Source organism: Ranitomeya imitator, chromosome 3, assembly GCF_032444005.1.
Source record: "Ranitomeya imitator isolate aRanImi1 chromosome 3, aRanImi1.pri, whole genome shotgun sequence".
Classification (NCBI taxonomy): domain Eukaryota; kingdom Metazoa; phylum Chordata; class Amphibia; order Anura; family Dendrobatidae; genus Ranitomeya; species Ranitomeya imitator.
This window is the reverse complement of record NC_091284.1, coordinates 267502070-267529853: the sequence shown is the minus strand read 5'-3', so window position 1 is coordinate 267529853 and position 27784 is coordinate 267502070. Positions and strand designations below refer to the sequence as shown.

General features: G+C 39.0%; 1 protein-coding gene across 1 annotated transcript; it reads left to right on the top strand.

Moving 5' to 3' along the window:
- On the top strand, positions 1-27784 carry LOC138669733 (uromodulin-like). Its single transcript, XM_069756452.1, has 11 exons — positions 1-142; positions 3932-3946; positions 5044-5217; positions 6142-6231; positions 8017-8237; positions 10568-10722; positions 15823-16065; positions 16878-17031; positions 18297-18363; positions 26721-26753; positions 27451-27784. Exons 1-11 carry the CDS (start codon positions 94-96, stop codon positions 27510-27512), a joined length of 1263 nt encoding a protein of 420 aa, XP_069612553.1. The 5' UTR covers positions 1-93; the 3' UTR covers positions 27513-27784.

Here is a 27784-nt window from a genome sequence, read left to right as displayed (position 1 = left end):
CCTCTCCCCCTTTACCACTATATAAGTGAGGCTTGGAAGGGAACATTACAGCAGACCCTAGCTAGAATTGTCATTCTGTACAAGGGTGCAAAGATGAATTTACTCTACATCGTTGTTCTGGTGGCCGCTCTGAAATATGCTGGTAAGATAGTTCTATTTTATATGCATATGTATATAAAGCCTGAACTCTATATATTCATATGGAATAATACGTCTTAATTTGTTGGGATGATGGACGTTATTGAATAGCCAGATGCTGGGCTGTCATTAGCTAAGATAGTTTTATTTTGACATATTTGCTTCGTTTATTCATTTTCAATTGGGGCGATTACAACTAACTTACATTAACGAGCACTAAATTACCACAGAAGAGTTAAATCTAAAGTATTTTTATACTTAGCACCTTAAGGACCAGACAATTTTTCTTTTTTTTTTTCTTTCATATATTCCTTCCCTTATTCCAAAAGCAATAACTTTTTATTTTTCGATCCGTGTGGCCATATGAAGGCTATTTACTGTGTGGAACAAGTTGTAGCTTTGAATGGCGCAAATTATTTTATCATACAATGTACTAAAAATTAAAAGTGTGATGAAAAGCAATTCTATTGTTGTTTTTGGATTTTGTTTTTACCGAGTTCATTGCATGGTTAAAATGATCTGTCACCGTGATTCTTTAAGTCAGTACAATTATAGCAATACCAAACTTCAAATTATTTTTTTAAGTGATGAAAAAACAAAAACAGGAGTTTGTAAAGAATTTTTTTTGTAATTTTCACCAGCAATTGCTCCAAATGCTGCTGTCAGAGATTGGCAGTGGCATCTAAATGGTTTAGAGCAATGGTGGATGATCAGCACAAACCACTGTTTAACGTTAGAGACAGATGTCGGTTACTTAACATTGTCGGCATCGACTACATGTGGAGGGAATTCAGCTCCTGAGAACTCTGCTCTGTGTAAATAATGGCAGGTTATCAGTTGGTAAGCTCCGGACAAACCCTTTAAATTTATACCAAGTTCTAATGGTAAGTTTTTTTTTAATTTAAAAAGATGGCAGCAACAATTGTTCCACAAACACTTTAAGAAATTGGATAGGCACATGGTAAAGATTTCCTTTATAAACCTTTGATTCCTGTATTGTCTTATTAACAATGTAGCAAGTCAATACCAAATTTAGTAGTCACGTGCCTTTATGGTGGTTCTTCTTATTTGGAACATGCTGGGGGTGATCAAGTTGAAAGCACTAGTCTTTATTGTTTGCTAATATAACTCACATTCACCTATGTATTTCTACAATATGTAACTAGTAGTTTGCTATGAATCTCATTCTATCTATCTGTCTACATGTCATCTATCTATCTATCTATCTATCTATCTATCTATCTATCTATCTGTCAGTCTGTCTGTCTATCTTTCTGCCTATCTAGATATCTACATGTAATCTATCTATCTATCTATCTATTATCTATTTATCTGTCTGTCTATCTATCTGTCTATCTACAGGTGCATCTCACAAAATTTGAACATCATCAAAAAGTAAATTTATTTCAGTTATTCAACACAAAAAGTGAAACTCATATATTATGTAGAGTCATTACAGAGTGATCTGTTTCAAGTGTTTAATTCTGTTAATGTTGATGATTGCGGCTTACAGCCAATGAAAGTCCAAAAGTCATTATCTCAGTAAATTAGAATACTTTATATCACCAGCTTGAAAAAATGATTTTAAAATCCAAAATGTTGGCCTACTGAAATGTATGTTTAGTAAATGCACTCAAAACTTGGTTGCATCAATTACTGCATCAATGTGGCGTGGCATGGAGGCGATCAGCCTGTGGCACTGCTGAGGTGTTATGGAAGCCCAGGTTGCTTTGATAGCAGTCTTCAGCTCATCTGCATTGTTGGGTCTGGTGTCTCTCATCTTTCTCTTGACAATACTCCATAGATTCTCTCTGGGGTTAAGGTCAGACAAGTTTGCTGTCCAGTCAAGCACAGTGATACTCTTGTTTTTAAACCAGGAATTGGTACTTTTGGCAGTGTGGACTGGTGCCAAGTCCTGCTGGAGAAATAAATTTCCATCTCCAAAAAGCTTGTCGGCAGAGGAAAGCATGAAGTGCTCTAAAATTTCCTGGTGTACCTATACCAGAAGATGACAAACCATCACTGATTGTGGAAACTTCACACTAGACCTTGGAAATGAAGGTGCCAGAGTCTGGAGGAAGAGTGGAGAGGCCACAATCCAAGCTGCTTGAGGTCTACTGTGAAGTTTCCACAATCAGTGATGGTTTGTCATGAGAAAGATGAGAGACACCAGACCCAAAAATGCAGACGAGCTGAAAGCTGCTATCAAAGCAACCTGGGCTTCCATAACACCTCAGCAGTGCCACAGGCTTATCGCCTCCATGCCACGCTGCATTGATGCAGTAACTGATGATAAAGGAGCCACGACCAAGTATTGAGCGCATTTACTGAACATACATTTCAGTAGGCCAATATTTTCGATTTTAAAATAATTTTTTTTCAAGCTGATGTTATAAAGTATTCTAATTTACTGAGATAATGACTTTTGGGTTTTCATTGACTGTAAGACAAAATCATCAACATTAACAGAAATAAACACTTGAAATACATCACTTTGTATGTAATGACTCTATATAATATATGACTTTTACTTTTTGTATTGAAGAACTCAAATGAATTGCCTAACTTTTTGATGATATTCTAATTTTGTGAGATACACCCGTTCCTCTCTCATATCTATCTATCTATCTATCTATCTATCTATCTATCTATCTATCTATCTATCTATCTATCTATCTATCTATCTATCTATCGCCCCTGTGCTTTGCTTTGTATTCTACTAAAACATGTAATTTGACCTGGTTTTTCTTGTTTGCTGGCTCTTAGGCTGGGGTCCCATTAGTGTGTGGCATCTGGTGACTCTCTCATGTGAGAGCATTGGATGTGATATGGTAATGACCCTCAGCTCCTTCTCTGCTGGGAGTGTCAGTGTTCCGTGCTCCAATCCTCTCACATGCCGAATTGACATGAGAAAATAATCGCATGTGTGAGCTGTCCTATAGTTTAACATTGGGTCGAGTGCAATCCGATTTTTTATCGCAAGTGTGAGCGAGCTCTTAGACTGCAAATACACTGAAATATTATCGTGAAAGAAAGTTCTTAAAAATGTTCATTTCCCAATTATCAAAACACTTAATCATCAGATGAAATGATCCTTAGTGCAACACAAAAAAACCATCATTCTCAGCAATGCATTCTCATGTGTCACAACAAGCCTCAGCTTTTACATTTCATATTTTTCGACATGAGAGCCGATGTGGCAGACAGATTCAACTTTAATCTTTTTTGTTTGTGCATGTTGCATTTCATGAATGTGTTTATATTCTGCTCACATAGGAAGCCATTCCTTACATGGCTTGCCTACTACTGGACAACCCCAACTTGAGAACTCAGGAGTGCAGTTAGAATATTATGAGTGGATACTCACCTCCTGCAGCGACACCATTCCAGCTATTTCGTCATCGTTGATCCCAGAGAGTGACGTGACTTGTGTCACATGCAGGCTGCAGCCAATCAGCAGATGCTCTCTGGCTGCAGCTCATCAATATTCCGTCAGGGTGGATGCTGTGATGAAATAGTAATAGCTGCAGCCAATCAGCGAATACTCATTGGTTGCAGCCTTCATGTGACACGACAAGTCACGTCACTCTCTGGGAGTGTTGACATCACCGAGACGGCACAGTATAGATTGCATCTATTGTAAATGGGGTCCTCAATAGTTTAAGCAGGGCTTGTCCATTAGTGGACAAATGGGAACTAAGGTGTTAAATAAAATGTATATATGTGTTGTTGTTATTACATTAGCACTAACAATAGTAATCCCATATTATTTCTTTTTCTCTCTCTCTCTTAGAAGCTGGATGCTACGGTGAGTATATAACCTTTCATTCTGAATTTATAACATTTTTCTGTAACAAACATTCTCACTTTACTGGGAAGCAGACTAGATTACATTAGCTAATTATTGCTTGTAGGACTTAGAGAAAGCTCATATAGTACTTGTAGAAATCCCACTGCGTATTACATACTATTCAATATTGCTCTCGATTTATTCAGGACAGAACACAAGTTTTTCCTGCCTCAGGTTTAGATTCACATTGTTCATTGTTGGCTGTGAATAATATGCAACGTCGTAAAAAGGCACACAGCTTGACAATGATGAACGAAGGTTTTAGTCTGAATAAAATACCAATAATAGATTCCTACTATAAAATAGCTCTCTTTTTACAGGGATGCAGCATAAGGAAAGTGCGGGAGGGGATGACGGGGCATGTGCCCCTAGTGCTCAGTGCCTGTTTGAGTGGATAGAGTCTTTATCTTGCTCAGTGTTTAGATATAGGGTAACTGCATTGGATTCTTGAACATTTACGATTAAGATACAATGAGTTGTCACTGCCATAGTCACCCACACGCTTCTCGTCTTCTTACCATATGCGCCTAGATTGTTTTATTACCTTTGTATAGTAAAGATTAAAGAGTTACTATCATTTTTATTTTATAAATCAGCAGTAGACCCGAAAATGAGCATCTTTGTAATATATCTTATCAGAGAAATCTGCTTCTTTCTCCTCCTGGACTGATCATCTAGTCTCAAAATTGTCACTTCTTGGATAAAGTCTGACTTCAGAAAAAGACAGATTTTGACATTACTGACATAGGAGATGACAGTGGCTACTGATGAGATTCTGTATAGACTGAAGGAGGGATGATATCAGCCTCTAGCTCTTTCTCCACCTCCCCATATACATAGAATCTTACCAGTAGCAATTTCTATCTCTCATCTCGGTAATTTTACCCGTGATTTGAGAACTTTGAAAATTAAATCAGCCATGGGAGAGAAAGAAGTAAATTTCTCGGAATATAAAGTTCCTTATTTTCATGTGTACTATTGATTCAGGAGATAAAAATTAAAACGATGGTTACTCCTTAAATATGATGTTAAATATTATGTTCTTGCCTTTACAGATGGCCCCATTGTAGCTTGTGATACCTGTGGTGGATCCTGTGAAACTGGTCCATGTTTCTGCATAAATGCCATAGACTCTTGTGTCCCCACAACACCAGATGTCTGCCTATCAGAATCCAATGACTGCTGCCCCCCTGATTATTTCTACAACACAACTGCTGTCTGCTGCACAAGTAAGAAAAAAAGGCCCCGTTAGGGCAGTCCCACACGTCCAGATAATTCCGGTACCGGAAAAATCGGTACCGGAATTATCCGTGTCCGTGTGCCCGTGCGTTTCTGTGGCACATCAGTGTGGCACACGTGCGGCACACGTGTGCCGCCCGTGTGCCCACTGGGTACCACAGGCACCGTGCAGGAGACAGCGCTAGAGATAAGCGCTGTCCCCCCCACGTGGTGCTGAAGCCGCCATTCATATCTTCTCTGCAGCAGCGTTTGCTGTAGAGAAGATATGAATAATCCTTTTTTTTGTTTCTCATGTTTAACATAAAGATCCATGTCCCCACCCCCCTCCCACCCCTTGTGCGCCCGCCCGCTGTTATTAAAATACTCACCCGGCTCCCTCGCTGGCTGGCGCTGCTTCCTGTCCTGGCCGCACCTTCTACTGTATGAGCGGTCACGTGGGGCCGCTCATTTACAGTAATCAATATGCGGCTCCACCTCTATGGGAGGTGGAGCCGCATATTCATGACTGTAATCGGCGGCCCCACGTGACCGCTCATATGGGGGGGACAGCGCTTACTGTAGCGCTGTCTCCTGCATGGCACACAGACTGCACACGGACAACGTCCGTGTGCGGTACGTGTTTTACACGGACTCATTGACTTTAATGGGTCCGTGTAATCCGTGTGCTCTCACGAACACTGACATGTCTCCGTGTTTGGCACACGGAGACACGGTCCGCAGAAAATCAATGACATCTGCACAGATGCATTGATTTGAATGTGTCTACGTGTGTCAGTGGCTCCGGTACGTGAGGAAACTGTCACCTCACGTACCGGAGCCACTGACGTGTGAAACCGGCCTAAGCCAAAGTCTACTTTTACCTGAGCCTTTCTTTTTTGTGAAGGCTTGTGTACATTTCTTTTTATTTATTTCAGATGTAAGTTTATGTAATCCATCATGTGCTGACGATGAAATATGCACATCAGGAGAATGTGTGTGTAATGGCACCTTTTACAAAAACAAAAGTAAGTGAAGTATGCAATCTGTAAATATTGCTAGACAAGCATTCATTATAATGTTACGCTGTGTTATGTATATGTATATATAGTGTGTATATATAGGATATGAAAAGCAATGGATGTTACTAAATTGTATTATTTCTTTATGCATCTTTTCAGGAATGCCAAAAAGTATTTTGCACAAAGTGACATAATTCTATAATTTTGTTCAGGACCCCATACACATTAGTGTGCTTCCACATTGCATTTAGTTAAACGTTCGGACATACTGTATATACCGATATATATATATGCCGACAGAGCCTATAAAGGTGTCAGCAGAAGTATTATCAAAAAATCATCCTTGTTTTAATCCAATATTTATGTTAATTGTGTTTTTTTATTTTGAAAATGTAATTTATATTTTTCAGATGAAAAAAAATCTCAGTCTTCTCAAAGGAAATGTGATATAAAAAAATGACCCATTGTTTAACTCATGTTGCTGTGTTAAATGTATTTTGTGAACATTTTTTTTTATTTTTTTTTCTCCATATCACAAACCTAAAAATAAAAATACTTTTGGGTATTTTCTGTCATAAAAAAAAATGTTTTGCAAATTTTGTTGGAAAAAATGAGAAATTGCTTATAAATTTTTAACCCTTCTAACTTCCTAGCAAAAAAAAATAAATGTTTCGAAAATGATGCAGAAGTAAAGTAGACATGTGGGAAATGTTATTTATAAATTATTTGGTACAGCATGACTGACTGGTTTAATGATATAAAAATTGACATTTTGAAAATTGACAAATTTTCAACATTTTTACCAAAATTCCGATATTTTCAGAAATTATAGCAAAATAATTTGTCCTAAATTTCCCACTAATAGAAAGTACAATGTGTCACAAAAAAACAATCTCAGATTCATAAAGTGACACTGGTAAGAATTGTTAAATTTTGCCTGCTCGGGAAGGTGAAAACTGGTTTTGGGGGGGAAAGTTGAAAAATAATGCCATATTACGGTAGTTATATTTGATGTCACGTTGTCTCACAAAAACTGTAATAAAAAGTGATAAAAAAGTCACATATGCCCCAAATGTTACCAAAAAAAGTTACCGATTTTTCTACAACTCTATCAGCAGAAATATAAATAGGTTTATAATAATGCAAACGCACATAACCACTGCAACTAATCACTGAGCTCAGTGCCGATGTCACCACCTCAGTGATTGGCCGCAGCAGTGATATGCATTTGTCACCATGATGACTTTCTATCTGCTGCCAAAACACGTTTTGTTATACACATGTTTATTTCTTTTGTGTGTATTGAAACAACACATAAAACAGAGAAAAGAAGCAAAATTGAATATCATTTCACAGAAAAATCCAAAAATGGTCCAGACAAAAATTGTTGGCACCCTCAGCCTAATATTTGGATGGATGCACACCCTTTGGAACAAATAATTGCAATCAATCGCTTCTTATAACCATCAACAAGCTTCTTCCACCTCTCAACTGGAATTTTGGACAATTCTCATTTTGTAAACAGCCCCAGGTCTCTCATATTTGAAGGCACTTTATCCCAACAGCAATTTTAAGATCTCTCCACATGCGTTCAATGGGATTTACATACATTTATATATATATGCATGCATACAGTACATACCTTCATATAGTTTACAAGTGCTAGGACTATTCTTACAAAGCATGCATGCAGCTTGTTTTAGGCACAGGAATCAGTTTCATGTACAACATAATAATGTGATGAATAAATTAAATCAATAATTAAAATACTGTCACTTTTTATCTTCCCAGCAATTAGCGACCTGAGTCCAGTAGTGGCATGTGAATCTGATGTCATGCTAGTCTCCATCAATAGATGCCTCCTGACTTATCTTAAATATGATTATACAACAATATATATTGGAAAAAATACATCTGAATGCAACGTTCTGTATAGCACAGCTGATAACCATGTTAGAGTCGATCATATCCTAGCAGAATTGACATCCGGCTGGTGCGGAAACATTATTACGGTAAAATATTTTCTTTTTTTTCACTTAATCTTTAAGGGTACGTGCCCACGATCAGCAATAGCAGCATTTTGGTTGCAGTGCATGAACGCTGCATCCCAAACGCTGTGTTCTACATTACCAGCACAGTGGATGGGAGTTATATGAATCCCATGCCCACTGTGCTTCTTCCTGACACTGCGTAAACCACCCGTGGTGCGTATTTAGGAGTCTCACCCATAGCAATTCATTACATGCGAATTTACCTGCAGGATTAGAACTCAGCTTCTTGGATGGAGCGAAAATACGCCATGTCCAAAATGCTGCTATTTCCTGATCAAGGGCAGAGAATTTCCATTATTGCTTTCATATTTCATCAGATTCCTGTTATATATGACATGTGGAATCCACTTGTTAAAGGGAAATAATCACCAAGAACCATATAATAACAATTTCTTTAACACAAATAAACCCTACATTTTCCATTTTCCTAACAAATTAGTACTAAATGTTTTGTAACCTAACCAAAGCCTCAGATGTCTGCCCCAATTGATTGAAATGTGAAAAATTGAGTGGTGTTGTAAATGCGTCATTACTTTTTCAGAGTTACAGCTGATGATGGTATGATAGTTCAGAGCTGCTCTCAAAGTGCTGCTATCTGGCAATGGAAGTAACCTTGTTGTCATACACACCACTAGCAGCTTACATGAAGAGGGAAGCCACCATCAGAAAATGACCTGTAAATCCGTGCATTTTTTTATTTTGGCAAAGGTTTTTTTTTCATATCATGATCTTTGTTACAAAAACAAGATTAGTAATTTTGCAATTTTCACATCAGCTACTAGGGCTTTTTTGATTCATACTTCCCGCTGTTTTGAGAAAGAGTTTTCAATAGACTCCTTATCGTCAGAGGCAGAATTATAATGAGAGGTAACACCTATATGCCTCAATACGACAGATTGACGTTATCCTAGCACTCTTGTGTGCTAATAGAGTATCTTGGATGTGCTCGAATACTATGTTCGAGTCGCCGCGGCTGCATGTCTTAGCCGCGACACATGCTGGGATTGCCTAACAAACAGGCTAACAGCCGCGACACATGCAGCCGTAATGACTCAAACATAGTATTCGAGCACACTCACTCATCACCAGTAGGAATTTGTTCATTCTGCCTCATGCCCATGTTGATTTCTTGAAATAAAAGTAGGAAGTTAAAGGGAACCTGTCACCTGAATTTGGCGGGACTGGTTTTGGGTCATATGGGCGGAGTTTTCGGGTGTTTGATTCACCCTTTCCTTACCCGCTGGCTGCATGCTGGCCGAAATATTGGATTGAAGTTCATTCTCTGTCCTCCTTAGTACATGCCTGCACAAGGCAAGATTGCCAGCAGGTAAGGAAAGGGTGAATCAAACACCTGAAAACTCCGCCCATATGACCCAAAACCGGTCCCGCCAAATTCAGGTGACAGGTTCCCTTTAAAGACTAAAAATAAACAATTTGCCTGTGTGAAAATAGCAAGATTTTTTTCCCATCTTTTTTACAGCTTGTAATATGGAGAAAAAGTCATTGCCAAAAACAAATACATTTCACACGAAAGCCTTACTAAAACACTAGGTCATTTTCGGATGATAACTTCCCATGAACTAGCTTCTCCAGTGTAGGGAAAGGCTTTATTCACACATCAGTATTTTTATCAGTATTTCATCAGTATTTGCATGTCAAAACCAGGAGTGTCTCCACAACACAGAACAGGTGTCAATCTTTTAATAGTTTTTCTCTGTTAATTCCACTCCTGATTTTGGCATATAAACACTGATCCCGAATACTGACGTGTGAATGAGGCCTAACGAATATATTTCTGAGCCTGAAGTAAGCAGTCCAATTCCCAGAGCCAAACACCAGGACAAGATCGATGAAGACAATCAATGAGCAAGCAATGCTATGAGATTACAGCTTTGGAGCTTGTAGAATTGTGATTGCCGCATTTAGCCTCAGTACAGGCTTTAAATAAGGATCGGTATAAGATATATAATGCAATGTATTCAGAATTTAATTCCATTTTTTCATTTATTCTCTGCCTTAACTGTAAAATGGTGCTATTCATGCATGTCAAATTTTGATTGAAAGTCAAAGTTTGGTTTTAACATCGCAGATAAATCTGTCCCCTATTATTTTCAAGACAAAATTACCGTATGTAATTGATGTTACAATTGTCAATATTAATTTTACATGTTTAATTTGGAAAACACTAGCTTTACTATTAAATTGGCAGAAATGTGTTTGATCATCAAATACATTCCAGAAAACAATATTGTGAACTTACACTGGACCCTTTCTCTATTTTATTTGTTTAGAATGAATCCAAAATAATCTATTTCTCCAATACCATCCACATTGATATTCTCCCAAATAAACTCATCACGGTGAATCCTCTCCGCTTCAATTTCACATGTGCCTACAACCTGACTATGCAGATTGCTTTAAATATGACCCTACATCCTCTGGTAGGGTAAGTACAGGGGCGGATATACCATTGGTGCAACCTATGCAGTGGCCCAGTAGATAAGGGGGCCCATTTCAGGTAGAATTGTACATTATTAGTTATTGGATTGTAAAAGGCCCATATAATGTTTTGTACAGGGGCCCTCTTCTGTATGTGGCCGCCCCTGGGTAAGTATATTACCAATATTCATTTATTAAACTTATATATATGAGATGCAACCAGAATATAATGAAAACAAATTAGTTTATTAGTCACAAAAAGCCTCATCAAAGCCACCAGCGAAACGCAGGCCAGGTCCATCAGCCATGCTGTGGGGTCTGCATTCATTTTGTACCCAATATGTTTACTTGAATCTTACTACATTATTTCTCTTTACATTTCTTGATGTAATATAGTTCACTATGTAGCCTTTCATGACTTTTTGAATAATCCATTGGGATTTTTTCCCACACATACATAATAAATATATATATACTAGCTGGTGGCCCGATTCTAACGCATCGGGTATCCTAGAATATGCATGTCCACGTAGTATATTGCCCAGCCACGTAGTATATTGCCCAACCACGTAGTATATTGCCCAGCCACGTAGTATATTGTCCAGCCACATAGTATATTGCCCAGCCACGTAGTATATTGCACAGCCCACGTAGTATATTGCCCAGCCACGTAGTATATTGCCCAGCTACATAGTATATTGCCCAGCTATGTAGTACATTGCCCAACCACATAGTATATTGCCCAGCGACGTAGTATATTGCCCAGCGACGTAGTATATTGCCCAGCAACGTAGTATATTGCCCAGCCATGTAGTATATTGCTGAGTCACGAAGTATATTGCCCAGCTACGTAGTATATTGCACAGCCCACGTAGTATATTGCCCAGCCACATAGTATATTGCCCAGCCACGTAGTATATTGCCCAGCCACGTAATATATTGGCCAGTCACATAGTATATTGCCCAGCCACATAGTATATTGCCCAGTCACGTAGTATATTGCCCAGCCACGTAGTATATTGGCCAGTCACATAGTATATTGCCCAGCCACGTAGTATATTGCCCAGCCATGTAGTATATTGCCCAGCGACGTAGTATACAGCACAGAGCCACGTAGTATATTGGCCAGTCACATAGTATATTGCCCAGCCACGTAGTATATTGCCCAGCTACGTCACTGGTTTTGGCTTACAAATACTAATGTAAAATACTGAGCAAATACTGATAGTGTGATGGCAGCCTAAGTCTTCACTTTTTGTACTAACAAACTAATGCATTTATTCTCATTATATTCTGGTTGCATGACATATTTATAGGTTTAATTGTTCCCCCTGGGCATACAACTATACATTTATTAAGTATATACAGTGGGGCAAAAAAGTATTTAGTCAGTCAGCAATAGTGCAAGTTCCACTACTTAAAAAGATGAGAGGTGTCTGTAATTTACATCATAGGTAGACCTCATCTATGGGAGACAAACTGAGAAAAAAAAATCCAGAAAATCACATTGTCTGTTTTTTTAACATTTTATTTGCATATTATGGTGGAAAATAAGTATTTGGTCAGAAACAAAATTTCATCTCAATACTTTGTAATATATCCTTTGTTGGCAATGACAGAGGTCAAACGTTTTCTGTAAGTCTTCACAAGGTTGCCACACACTGTTGTTGGTATGTTGGCCCATTCCTCCATGCAGATCTCCTCTAGAGCAGTGATGTTTTTGGCTTTTCGCTTGGCAACACGGACTTTCAACTCCCTCCAAAGGTTTTCTATAGGGTTGAGATCTGGAGACTGGCTAGGCCACTCCAGGACTTTGAAATGCTTCTTACGAAGCCACTCCTTCGTTGCCCTGGCGGTGTGCTTTGGATCATTGTCATGTTGAAAGACCCAGCCACGTTTCATCTTCAATGCTCTTGCTGATGGAAGGAGGTTTGCACTCAAAATCTCACGATACATGGCCCCATTCATTCTTTCATGTACCCAGATCAGTCGTCCTGGCCCCTTTGCAGAGAAACAGCCCCAAAGCATGATGTTTCCACCACCATGCTTTACAGTAGGTATGGTGTGTGATGGATGCAACTCAGTATTCTTTTTCCTCCAAACACGACAAGTTGTGTTTCTACCAAACAGTTCCAGTTTGGTTTCATCAGACCATAGGACATTCTCCCAAAACTCCTCTGGATCATCCAAATGCTCTCTAGCAAACTTCAGACGGGCCCGGACATGTACTGGCTTAAGCAGTGGGACACGTCTGGCACTGCAGGATCTGAGTCCATGGTGGCGTAGTGTGTTACTTATGGTAGGCCTTGTTACATTGGTCCCAGCTCTCTGCAGTTCATTCACTAGGTCCCCCCGCGTGGTTCTGGGATTTTTGCTCACCATTCTTGTGATCATTCTGACCCCACGGGGTGGGATTTTGCATGGAGCCCCAGATCGAGGGAGATTATCAGTGGTCTTGTATATCTTCCATTTTCTAATTATTGCTCCCACTGTTGATTTCTTCACTCCAAGCTGGTTGGCTATTGCAGATTCAGTCTTCCCAGCCTGGTGCAGGGCTACAATTTTGTTTCTGGTGTCCTTTGACAGCTCTTTTGTCTTCACCATAGTGGAGTTTGGAGTCAGACTGTTTGAGGGTGTGCACAGGTGTCTTTTTATACTTATAACAAGTTTAAACAGGTGCCATTACTACAGGTAATGAGTGTAGGAAAGAGGAGACTCTTAAAGAAGAAGTTACAGGTCTGTGAGAGCCAGAAATCTTGATTGTTTGTTTCTGACCAAATACTTATTTTCCACCATAATATGCAAAAAAAATGATAAAAAAACAGACAATGTGATTTTCTGGATTTTTTTTTCTCAGTTTGTCTCCCATAGTTGAGGTCTACCTATGATGTAAATTACAGACGCCTCTCATCTTTTTAAGTGGTGGAACTTGCACTATTGCTGACTGACTAAATACTTTTTTGCCCCACTGTATTTATTAATTACAGTATTCATTTATATAGAACATGTGTCACTTTGCTAACAAAATATTATTTGCTCAAGAAAACTACATTGGTGTAATTGGTGTAAAAATGGAGTGTCAGAAAAAGGTGTTCCAAAAATCTTTTTTTTCTAAAAAAAACCCATCCAGCTGAAGTAATTGAACATAAACTGACATTATTATTACAATTATTTTGCTATATCATCTTAATAAGGTACATTTAATATGTTATTAATAAAACACAGTCAATTACAAAAAAATGGTGGGTGGCACACTTTGTGATTTGTTTTTCATCTACCTGTCTCCTCTATAAAAAAAAAGTGAAAAAGGGAAAGCAACTCATTTTATGCACCTTAAAATCACCATGGGCTTCAAGAATTTGCTGGTATCTGCGGCAGAAACGGCGGTCATGTATGCAATATGTATACTCCCGGCCGGAACCCCTCTAGCAGGTGCAGCCTTGCTCACTACACATTTTTTAGTGCAGAATTAAAAGGTTTCTGCTCTATAAAACCACATTAAAAAACGATGTCACATCTGCAGCAAAAACACATCAAATATGGGAGAAAGGCATAAAAACTGCAGCAAATAATAAGATAATATTTATATTGTGTAGTTTGCGCTGTGCATATCATATTTTACCTGTGGATTTTCCTCATTTCATTCAAGTCTATGAGGAAAATCTGCAAGTAAAGAATATGTGTTTTTTTTTGTGGTGCTAAAACATGCGTTTTTGCACCACCCTGTTCAATGTTGCTGTCAGTCTCTGACAGAGGCATTAACAGCGCCCCAGTATGGGTCACTGAAGGTTGCTATGACAGCCTGGGCTAGGCTTCAAAGGAAACTGTGATTTTCACTCTATCCAGCAATGCGGTGGTACAGCTACTGTATGTATGCTAAAAGCAGGTTCAAGCTTCCTCAGGTGACAAATAAATACTAAAATACATAAAAGTTCAGATCCCTCCCATTAAAAAATAAAGATAAAAAAAAAAAAATAATTGAGCAGTATCGCTGCATCCAATCTATCAAAATCTAAAAAAATTAACACGATTGGTAAACATCATAAACAGAAAAAATTAAAGAAAAAAAATGTTTTTGGCCGCTGCAATACTACAAATAAAATGCCCTAACTAGAGATCAAAAAGTTACATCTATCTCAAAATGGTATAAAAAAAAAACCCATAAATAAGCCCCACACAGCTTTATCAACCAAAAAATGAAGACGTTATGGGTCTTGGAAAATGATGACACGATCAGAAAATTTTTTTTTTTAAGTTCTGATTTTCTTCATCACTAATATTAAAAAACTGGACATGTTTGGTTTTGCGATAATCGTACTGATGAACATAATCATATTGCGAGGTCATTTTTACCATATAATGTACACCATAACAATAATTTAAAAAAAAAATGTCAGAATTGCTTTTTTTCACAATTTAATAGCACTTGGAATTTTTTTTCCTACTTTCCAGTTCACTATGGGGTAAAATGAATAATTTCACTCAAACGTACAACTTATAGTGAGCCCTCATATATGTATATGGACCGAAAAATACAAATGTTATGGCTCTAGGAATGAGGGGAGGAAAAAATGAAAATGAAAAGATGGAAATTGGCAGCGGTGGGAAGGGGTTAACAGTAGAGTTGAGCAAATTTTTCAAAATTTGGTTCCAATTATGATTGGACACAGCCGAACGTCATTGGAGTCAATGGGCATAGAAAAGAACGAATATTTCGGAACCGATCATCAAACATACATTCGGCATGGTTAGGGTACCAATATGGCACAAATTTGGCAAATTTAGATTCGGCAACAGATTCCGAATATATTCGCTCAACTCTAGTTAACAGCACTGGAAAAATGATATCAGATCAATTGATCTTTTGGGCCCTTCGTGTTTTGCTACCATGATACAACTTCATCCTCGGCACAGCTGTTTTCTATGTCAGCTCTGTCATTCTCTTCAGCCTGTCACTAGATAATGTAGAGATGAAACCTTAAGTGAGCGTTCCACTAAATATAAAGACATCATTCACATTTTAGGAATAATGACTAAAACTTTAATTTTCTGTTCATAATAAATTGATGCATTACATTAATTTCTCTTTTCTGACTCCCTTTTTTAGCACTACTACCATTCCAGGCATCAATGGAACGGGATCATTTGATCTTACCATGGCAGCATATAGAGATTCATCATATAACATTCCATTTACTCAAGATGATCTTTTGACAGTGGGGACGGACATCTTTCTGGGATTATTCGTCACTGGCGCAGATGGAAATTTGTTTGCACTGAGAGTCGAGAATTGTTTTGCTTCACCAACCAATAGTAGTTCTGATACTTCTGTTAATATTGTGACTGGAGGGTAAGATGATTGTATATTCTGTCTTTTGTTAAAAGGGGAAACTGTGTTCTACATTGCAGTAAAAAAATGTTGCACATTAGGAAATTATCTATGTGTGAATTAAACAGTCTTTATTAGACATTAGCAAGTATATAAAGATGCTATTTTAAAATATATGAAAAAACTATAGTCAGACATGTATTTCTGCCCCCTTCCATGCATCACAGTGCTTGACCCTCTTGTTAAATTCTAAGGCTGGGTTCACATTGGCATTATGTTTCTGTTCTGTAAAAGGAATGACAATGAAATATATCTTTGAAATATATATCTGTCACATGGCAGACCCCAGCGGCACAAGATAGAACCTATTTTCATATAATGGCGTTCCTCGGGTTTCTGTCATGTTGTCTGTTGTTGCCTTCCTACACGTATGTTTCAGTAAAAATGACAGATAAAGCCACATGTGAACCGAGCCTAACTATAGAGTTCTTTTACATGGCATGTACAATATTATTATACTTAGATAGAGCACAATTAGGGGTGCCAAAATAAGAGGTTAAATATGAGAAGGGAAATATAATCTCACCCTTTACATTTTTGACACGAGGTTAAAAAACTGCTTCAAATGACATATGAAGGCATCTCCAAAAGTAAATGTTAAGTGATAATGTAACCCAACTCCAACTCTACTTAAAATTCTCAGATTCAGGTGTGAATAACCCCAATATACCACTGTCTTCCCCCCAGCTCCTCCTCACAAGTTAGATGACATGTGCACATATGGGGAGGTTTTGGTCACTGGTAATTTTCATTTAATTCCTGTTTCTTTGCAGCTGCCCAGGCAGTGACGTCTCTACAAATATAAAGCAAAATGGAGAATCCCTCGAAGCAAGAATCCGCTTCAGCCTATTTAAGTTTCAAGCAACAGATTCCGTTTACGTATTCTGTGATGTGCGAATGTGTGCAAAAGGCAATGACTGCGTTAAGGTGAGAAACATTCCTGTATCAGGTATTAATATTGGTAACGTCATTAATTTATTCTTAGACTGGGAGTGATGGAAAGGTATTTGTTTGTTAAGAAAGCAATTTCTGATTGCTAGATACATGCAGAAATGTTTCATTATGCTTGTCTTGTCGGTTTCCATGCACACCGTTTATTGTCTGTGAGGCTCTTAAACAGTGGACATTTTTTAGGGTGTAACTACGAAATATGTTTCTATTGCTCCTATACCCGGAGGAGACTCACACAAACTTGGAGAGAGCAGACGGACATTTTGCAGAATTTGCTTAAGGTTGAACAGTGCTGTAAGGCAACAATTCTAAGCCATGATCCACCAAGCTGCTCCAGCTGCCAAATGTTAATCTTACAGGCCATCTTGGTCCTCAAGAATATTTTGCAGTTGAGCGTTAGATTCAAATTTGAGTAACTTATTTGATATGACTTAGTGAATTGGATCAGGCACAAGTTCCGTACTAAACCTCTAAGGCTGCCTATCAGTATTTGCTCAGTATTTTACATCAGTATTTGTAAGCCAAAACCAGGAGTGGAACAATTAGAGGAAAAGTATAATAGAAACATATGCACCACTTCTGTATTTATCACCCACTCCTGGTTTTGGCTTGAAAATACTGATGTAAAATACTGACCAAATACTGCTAGTGTGACGGCAGCCTAATAGGCATGAAAACAAGTATGTGCTGGATACGACTAGGGAAGACATTTAATAAACTGATAACTATTGAACGTTTCATTTATATTTCCACACTGAAATGTGTAAGGAGGGGGAACTTTAATATTACAGCTTTAGCTGCACATTGTCCTCAAGACAATTTTTTTTTAACCATAGAGTAATAGTAGAACAAAAGTTGCTTGAAAATATCCTTTTTACAGATTAACCACACTTATACTCGCAGACACATGTCATAAGTTTTTGATTGCTGGGGGCCCTATGACTGAGACCCCACACTAAAACAAAGCAGCAGAAATGCTCAGTAGGGCACGGTTCTCTTCCATGACGTAAGGCAGGATACATCTACTACTTATTGTGTCTGTCTTTGGTGAAGCAGAGCAATCCTCAGTGGAGTGCTTCTATCCCTTGTTTTGGGATTTAACAGGGATTTAAGTACTCAGACCTAGCATATCAAAACTTCTGACACATTTCTGTGATATGTTCTCTTAACATGCAGTTATACAACATCCTTCCTGCTGTAGTAATAATCGATATACTAACTTTACTTTTTGAAATTCCCAGTCATGTTCTTCAAAAAGCAGCAAGAGTTCAAACACCAATCAAGTGATGATCAGTCTACCATATGATTGTAAGTCGTGAAGCTTGGCCTCATCAGCTTCTAATAAAGACATTAGTGCTTCTTCTTATCTCCACTGATGCACCATACTGGTTGTCACCATCAGAACAATTGCATAAAAAATGGAAGGGTAGTTAATAGTGTTGAGCATTCCGATACTTCAATATCGGGTATCGGCCGATATTTGCTGTATCGGAGTTCCGATACTTTTACAATATTGAATACCGGAATCGGAAGTTCCCATAATGCAATGAGCCAGTTTTATTCTATTCAGCCAATGAGGATCCTAAGAAGTGTGGGCACATCCTGTTAGGCATGTTAGCCATGTTAACTATTGGCATGGCTGTGATTGGCTGCTGAAATGATGTCGGTGGTGGGCGGTGCGTGGCAGAGACTGCGTGTCTGTGTGTGCGGGTGGTGTCTGTGCGGACCTGCCGGAGGTCTTTGTGTCTATGTGCAGGCATCGTCCGATGGGACTACAAGTCCCATCGGGCTATGCCTGCTACAATGACAGTGATTGACACATTAGCCAATGATGGGACAGTAGTAGTCCCATCATCCGGCTAATGTGTTGAATGTAAAAAAAAAATACAAACATACTGTACATACTACATACAACATACTACATACATACAGCATACATGCTGCATACATACTACATACTACATACATATTATTATTATTATTTATTTATATAGCACCATTAATTCCATGGTGCTGTACATGAGAAAGGGGTTACATACAGGGTTATAGATATTTACAGTAAACAGATATAAAGTGACAGACTGGTACAGAGGGGAGAGGACCCTGTCCTTGCGGACTTACATTCATACAACATATATACTACATGCATACAGTACATACATACATACAACATACTACATACATACAACATACTACATACATGCAACATACATACTACATACATACAACATACATACTGTACATACAACATACTACATGCATACAACATACATGCAACATACATACAACCTACATACTACATACATACAGCATGCATACTACATACATACATACAACATACTACATACATACATACAACACACATACAACATACTACATACATACAACATACATCATACATACTACATACATACATACTACATACAACATACATACTACATACATACATACTACATACTACATACATACTACATACATACATACATACATACTACATACATGCAACATACATACTACATACATACTACATACATACAACATACATACATACTACATACAGTACATTCATACATTACATACATTACATACATATAGACATACGGTACATATAACATTGAGTACATGCTCACCATCACTTATCACTTTGTTCCCCGAAGCCAGTGTTATCTGTAAAAATTATTAAAATAACAAACAATATACTCCCTGATCCGCAGAAATCCACGAGTGTCCCACGACGATCTCCCGGGGAGAATATACATACATACAACATACATACTACATACATACTACATACTGTACATACGACATACAACATACATGCAACATACACACAACATACTACATACATACACACATACTACATACAGCATACATACAACATACTACATACATGCTACATACATACATACTACATTCATGCAGCATACATACTACATACATACATACTACATATATACTACATACATACTACATACATACATACATACATGCATACTACATTCATACTACATTCATGCAACATACATACTACATACATACTACATACATACATACTACATACATACTACATACAATATAATAACATACCAGAACTGATAATATAGAATGACCATAATTTTGAGGAATACTCTGATAGAGCTATAGAATATATATCAAAGAAACAAGAGCTTTAAATTACTAAATGTAGCTATATAGAAATAAAATAAATAATCACTAATGTCAAGCCAATAACTGTAGAAAAAGTTTATAGCTTTATTAGTATTTTAAATGCAAGCAAGACAAACAAGTGCACATAATAAAATCGGAAAAGTACTGGAGAGGTCTAATAAGCAATGATGCAACCTGGCAGAGGTAGGCCATCCATATGAAAATGTACTCTAAAAATGTATAGAGTATAAGAGCCTAATGTAAATGGGCAAAAAATATAGTACCTATCAGAGGAACAGGCTCACTATAAGGTATAGCGTGTAGCAAAATTACCATGTTCCTATAAAGCTAGAAGTAAAGTGCCAAAAGTGCATATATACCAAAGATAGGCATATCTTACCCATGGATGCCAAAACCAACTGCACAGATGCCCCCAGATACATACTACATACATACTACATACATACTACATACAGTACATTCATACATTACATATATTACATACATATAGACATACAGTATATACTGTATAGCATAGAGTACATACTCACCATCACTTGTCACTTTGTTCCCTGAAGCCAGTGTCATCTGTAAAAAAAATTTAAATAACAAAAAAACAATATACTCACCTGATCCACAGACATCCACGAGTGTCCCACGACGATCTCCCGGGGAGAATAGCAGCATCAGCTGATGTGACCGCTCTCTAGGGGCTCCAGGAATACAATGACAGGAGGGAGGTATCCTCCGCCACTGTAAAAAATAGTCCCTAGACCAGTGAACTAGAGTAATCTCAGTGATGCACTGCAGGAGCCATTGTCTCCTGTCAGTGTGTCACTGAAGGTCCTATAGAGCAGTGACATCACCTGATGTCACTGTTCTATAGGGGAGATCATCATGGGACACTCGTTATAAATTCGACTGCGACGAACAGGGAATATGCGGTTTATTATTTTATGTTTTTTGCAGGCGCTGAAGTATGGTAAGTATGGTTAAATTAAGAATATTAAAATACTTTTTTCTGGCTGTGTCTTTATATGTTTTTTTAACTCTTTCACTACTGTAGGATTAATAATGGATAGGCGTATTATTGACGCCTCTCCATTATTAACCCAGCTTAATGTCACCTTACAATAGCAAGGTGACACTAACCCCTTATTGCCCCATATCCCACCACTACACGGGAGTGGGAAGAGAGGGGCTAAGTGCCAGAATTGGCGCATCTTACTGATGCGCCATTTCTGGGGCGGCTGCGGGCTGGTATTTGTAGCCGGGGGGCCAATATCAATGGCCCCTCTCTAGGCTATGAATATCAGCCCGCAGCTGTCTGCGTAGCCTTTCTGGCTATAAAATATAGAGGGACCCCACGTCGTTTTTTGGGGGTCCCCCTATTTTAATAGCCAGTAAAGGCTACGCAGACAGCTGGGGGCTGATATTCTTAGCTCGGGAGGGGCCATGGGTATTACCCCCTTCCCAGTCTACAAATATTGGCCCCCGGCTGTCGGCTTTCCCCCTCTGGAACAGAAAATTGCGCGGGAGCCCACGCCGTTTTTTTTTTCCATTTTTTCCATAAGACACCTATCCATTATTAATCCTACAGTAGTGAAAGAGTTAAAAAAAAATAAAGTCCAATTAATAACGAGTGTCCCACGACGATCTTCCCTATAGAACAGTAACATCGGGTGATGTCACTGCTCTATAGGACCCTCAGTGACACACTGACAGGAGACAATGGCTCCTGCAGTGCATCACTGAGATGTTACTGTAGTTCACTGGTCTCACTTTATGGCAATTGCTGTGTGGGAACTTTCTCACACAGCAATGTCAAAAGTGAGACTAGGGACTATTTTTTTTACAGTGGCGGAGGAATACAGTGCGGAAGGATACCTTCCTCCCGTCATTGTATTCCTGGAGCCCCTAGAGAGCGGTCACATCAGCTGATGCTGCTGTTCTCCACGGAAGATCGTCGTGGGACACTCGTGGATTTCTGCGGATCAGGGAGTATATTGTTTGTTTGTTATTTTAATATTTTTTACAGATGACATTGGCTTCGGGGAACAAAGTGACAAGTGATGGTGAGTATGTAATCTATGTTATATGTACTGTATGTCTATATGTATGTATTGTATGTAATGTATGAATGTATTGTATGTAGTATGTAGTATGTATGTATGTAGTATGTATGTATGTAGTATGTATGTATGTATGTATGAATGTAGTATGTATGTGGTATGTTGTATGTATGTAGTATGTATATATGTATGTAGAATGTATGTAGTATGTATGCATGTATGTAGTATGTATGTATGTAGTATGTATGTAGTGTGTAGTATGTATGTTGTATGTATGTAGTATGCATGTTTTTGTTTTGTTTTTTACATTCAACACATTAGCCGGATGATGGGACTACTACTGTCCCATCATTGGCTAATGTGTCAATCACTATTATTGTAGCAGGCATAGCCCGATGGGACTTGTAGTCCCATCGGATGATGCCTGCACACAGACAAAAAGACCCATGAGAGGCCCGCAAAGACCACTGGCAGGCCCGCACAGACCCCCGAGAGGCCCGTACAGACCCCCGGCAGGCCCACACAGACCCCGAGAGGCCCGTACAGGCCCCAGCAGCCCGCACAGACCCCCGAGAGGCCCGTACAGGCCCCGGCAGGCTGGGACAGACCCCCGAGAGGCCTGTACAGGCCCTGGCAGGCCCGCACAGACCCCCAAAAGGCCCATACAGACCCCCGGCAGGCCCGCACAGACCCTGAGAGGCCTGTACAGACCCCCGGCAGGCCTGCACTGACCCCCGAGAGGCCCGTCCAGACCCCCGGCAAGCCCGCACAGACCCCCGAGAGGCCCGTCCAGACCCCACCCGCACACACAGACATGCACAGTCTCCACCCACGCACCGCTCACACTCTTGCCCCCTCCAGAACTCGATGTAAAAGGAAAGAAAGGGTTTATTTACATTCCGATATTTGTGTCCCATTGACTTGCATTGGTTTCCGGTATCGGAATTGGCGATGCCCGATATTTTTTGGGTATCGGTCCGATCCAATCTGATCCGATATTTCCGGATATCGGAAGGTATCGCTCAACACTAGTAGTTAATAATAATTCATTGATTCCATCTGTCAATTTTCAATTAGACTGTAATCAAAACTCTAAAATGATAAGAACAAGTATACACAATAAGTGTATACACACCCGCGCAATGTCCTACGTTGCTTTTAAGTAATCACACTACCGATATGACATTTACCTGCTCGAGTCCCCTGAGGAAGTGGCACTGGTGGCCACAAAATGTGCGTTGGGGACCATCGCCCGACCGCCCCCCCCTACCTCTGTGTAGTGGTAAGTGCTAGCACCCTTTTTCCACCACCATACTTAATGGCATTACTATAGAATCCCACTGCTTTGGGGTGACCTTGGTTGGATAGTGTAGGTGCTTTTTCTTATGCATACCATTACAAGGGTATTTACATCTGGGGGAGTGGGGGGATGGGCGCTTTTCCAGCATTCCTGGGACATTCATCCTGTGCTCTAGTCATTAGATAATGTTATATTTTGATATATGTTTTTGTATTATTTATGGCAATTAAAGTTTGTTTTATAAATCATTGCTCTGAATTGCTCTCCTTTTGGCATGGTTTGTTTTGAGCTGATTTGGTGAGGTCGGGGTCTTTTGGCGTATTTACTGCCAAACCTCGTGCGCTCACAATATGTATCTGGGAGTTTTGTATTCGATATGACATTTACCTGCTCGATGAAGTATGTTGGATGATTTTGATAGTGGCACAAATCAAATCAGGGATAATATAAATGTATTTACTAAAAGAAAAAAATGAGTGTATATATTAAATATGGATACTAAAATAATCTGTATGGGAACGGTACTATATTTACACACATTGATAGCGTTGTTCTGCAATCAAGAGCTGGATTGCTCGAATTCAGGGCACTTGTTTTTGCAAAAAATGTAATCTGAAAGAAAAGAAAACTTCTATATACTCCTTAATAAAAATTGCATACTTTTCCCGTTATATGGTTTAAGGGTTAATAGATACCTGTACTTAGCATGAGATAGTGCACATTTCCCAGATCATGGGCTGCTTCATGTAGTTCAATGGGTTAATGTGGAATACATGTGTATTCCACATTAACCCATTGAACTACATGAAGCAGCCCATGATCTGGGAAATGTGGTTTAAGGGTTACCATGCACTGTCCTCCCTCCCCCACTGCATCTAGTTCACTCTCTGACTTTGAACCAGTTACAGAAGAAGAAGTAAGCAGGCTCCTTGCATCTTCTCGCCCGACCACTTGCACCAGTGACCCCATTCCGTCACATTTCCTCCAGTCCCTTTCCCCGGCTGTCACCTCTCACCTAACAAAAATATTCAACCTTTCCCTCACTTCCGGTATTTTTCCCTCCTCCTTTAAGCATGCCATCATACATCCATTACTTAAAAAACCATCCCTCGACCAAAACTGTGCCGCTAATTATAGACCTGTCTCTAATCTTCCCTTCATCTCTAAACTCCTCGAACGCCTGGTCCACTCCCGTCTTACCCGCTATCTCTCAGATAACTCTCTTCTCGACCCTCTTCAATCTGGTTTCCGCTCTTTACACTCTACTGAAACTGCCCTCACTAAAGTCTCTAATGACCTACTAACAGCTAAATCTAATGGTCACTACTCCATGCTAATTCTCTTGGATCTCTCTGCAGCATTTGACACTGTGGATCATCAGCTCCTCCTCACTATGCTCCGCTCCATCGGCCTCAAAGACACCGTTCTCTCCTGGTTCTCCTCCTATCTCTCTGACCGATCCTTCACTGTATGTTTCGCTGGTTCCTCCTCCTCTCACCTTCCCCTTACTGTTGGGGTTCCTCAAGGATCAGTCCTAGGCCCCCTCCTCTTCTCTTTGTATACTGCCCCTATTGGACAAACAATCAGTAGATTTGGCTTCCAGTACCATCTCTATGCTGACGACACCCAACTATACACTTCTTCTCCTGATCTCACGCCTGCCTTATTAGAAAACACCAGTGATTGTCTTACCGCTGTCTCTAGCATCATGTCCTCCCTCTATCTGAAACTAAACCTGTCAAAAACTGAACTCCTCGTGTTTTCTCCCTCTACTAACCTACCTTTGCCTGACATTGCCATCTCCGTTTGCGGTTCCACCATTACTCCAAAGCAACATGCCCGCTGCCTTGGGGTCATCCTTGATTCTGACCTTTCATTCACCCCCCACATCCGATCACTGGCTCGCTCTTCTTACCTGCATCTCAAAAACATTTCTAGAATTCGCCCTTTTCTTACTTTCGACTCTGCAAAAACTCTTACTGTTTCACTTATTCATTCTCGTCTGGACTATTGTAACTCTCTACTAATCGGCCTCCCTCTTACCAAACTCTCCCCGCTCCAATCTGTCCTGAATGCTGCTGCCAGGATCATATTCCTCACCAACCGTTACACCGATGCCTCTACCTTGTGCCAGTCATTACACTGGTTACCCATCCACTCAAGAATCCAGTACAAAACTACTACCCTCATCCACAAAGCACTCCATGGCTCAGCACCACCCTACATCTCCTCTCTGGTCTCAGTCTACCACCCTACCCGTGCCCTCCGCTCCGCTGATGACCTCAGGTTAGCATCCTCAATAATCAGAACCTCCCACTCCCGTCTCCAAGACTTTACACGTGCTGCGCCGATTCTTTGGAATGCACTACCTAGGATAATACGATTAATCCCCAATCCCCACAGTTTTAAGCGTGCCCTAAAAACTCATTTGTTCAGATTGGCCTACCGCCTCAATGCATTAACCTAACGATCCCTGTGTGGCCTATATTAAAAAAAAAAAAAAAAAAAATTAATTAACTGGTTCATGCAGCTTTACATGAACACCCAAGCCTTACACTATGGCTGGTCCGAATAACTATAGCAATTGTTACCATCCACCTCTCGTGTCTCCCCTTTTCCTCATAGTTTGTAAGCTTACGAGCAGGGCCCTCACTCCTCTTGATATCTGTTTTGAACTGTATTTCTGTTATGCTGTAATGTCTATTGTATGTACAAGTCCCCTCTATAATTTGTAAAGCGCTGCGGAATATGTTGGCGCTATATAAATAAAAATTATTATTATTATTATTATTATTATTAAGGGTTAATAGATACCTGTACTTAGCATGAGATAGTGCACATTTCCCAGATCCAACATACTCGAGCAGGTAAATGTCATATCGGTAGTGTGATTATTTAAAAGCAACGTAGGACATTGCACGGGTGTGTATACACTTATTGTGTATACTTGTTCTTATCATTTTAGCCTTTCACCCTATAAGTGATATAAGGGTCCACCTGCTGCAGTCCACCCCTGTCAAACGTAACAGCGCCGCTATCCTTCAATATTTCTGTATGTAATCAAAACTCCATCTCTTTCTCTGTGTCATTTTATTTAAAGAAGGACGCTGTGAATTATTTCCTTATTCTGTTTTTTCTTTTATCAGATGTGAAGGACAGCAGTCCTGTAAGCAATTCAGGTAAGATGGCTGAAAATGTATTACATAGTCCTTAATATTTATTACTCATGTTTCAAAATAAAATAATAATTTTATAGAATTCTCTATTATTTTATTATAGTAACTTTTTACATTATGACCTTTCAATCTGGCTGAGATAGATAGATAGATAGATAGATAGATAGATAGATAGATAGATAGATAGATAGATAGATAGATAGATAGATAGATAGATACCGTGGATAGATAATAATAATAATCTTTATTTATATAGCGCCAACATATTCCGCAGCACTTTACAGTTTAACAGTTTCAAACACAACAGTCATAAGTAACAACGTTAACAATACAATAATTAAAGCGAAATAAGATGACCCTCCTCGTGAGAACTTACAATCTACAATGAGGTGGGGGAGATGCAAAGTACAGGTGTGTATTTACAATGATGTATTTACAATCATGGTCCAGCCATCTTCAGGGGGTGGGGGATAGATACTAGAGATAGATAGATAGATAGATAGATAGATAGATAGATAGATAGATAGATAGATAGATAGATAGATTAATGATAGATAGATTAATGATAGATAGATTAATGATAGATAGATAGATAGATAGATAGATAGATAGATAGATAGATAGATAGATAGATGCATTAGAATGAACTATATATTTGTATATAAGATCCTGTATGATACAAACCCCTTTTTTTCTACAGCTTTGCCTTGGGCTGTATTGTGCAGTACTCTACTTGGATTTCTGACCATTAAATTGTACTGAGAAGTTGCCTTCTGAAGTCTGGAAAAATCTTGGGATTAGTCAGTAATGAGCAATGGGACTATAAATAATTTATTTTCTTCTTCATCATGGCCATACTAGTATTGTATATATTAATATTTTATTAGGGGAAGGGGAAAGGGATTTTACCTATTTTCCACTATGCAATGAAGAAACTTGTAATGACTGTTTCCTGAAATCCACTTTATCAATGCTTTTTAAATTGTTATATACTAACCTAATTTTTTGTCTTAATAAATGTATGTGCAAAAATG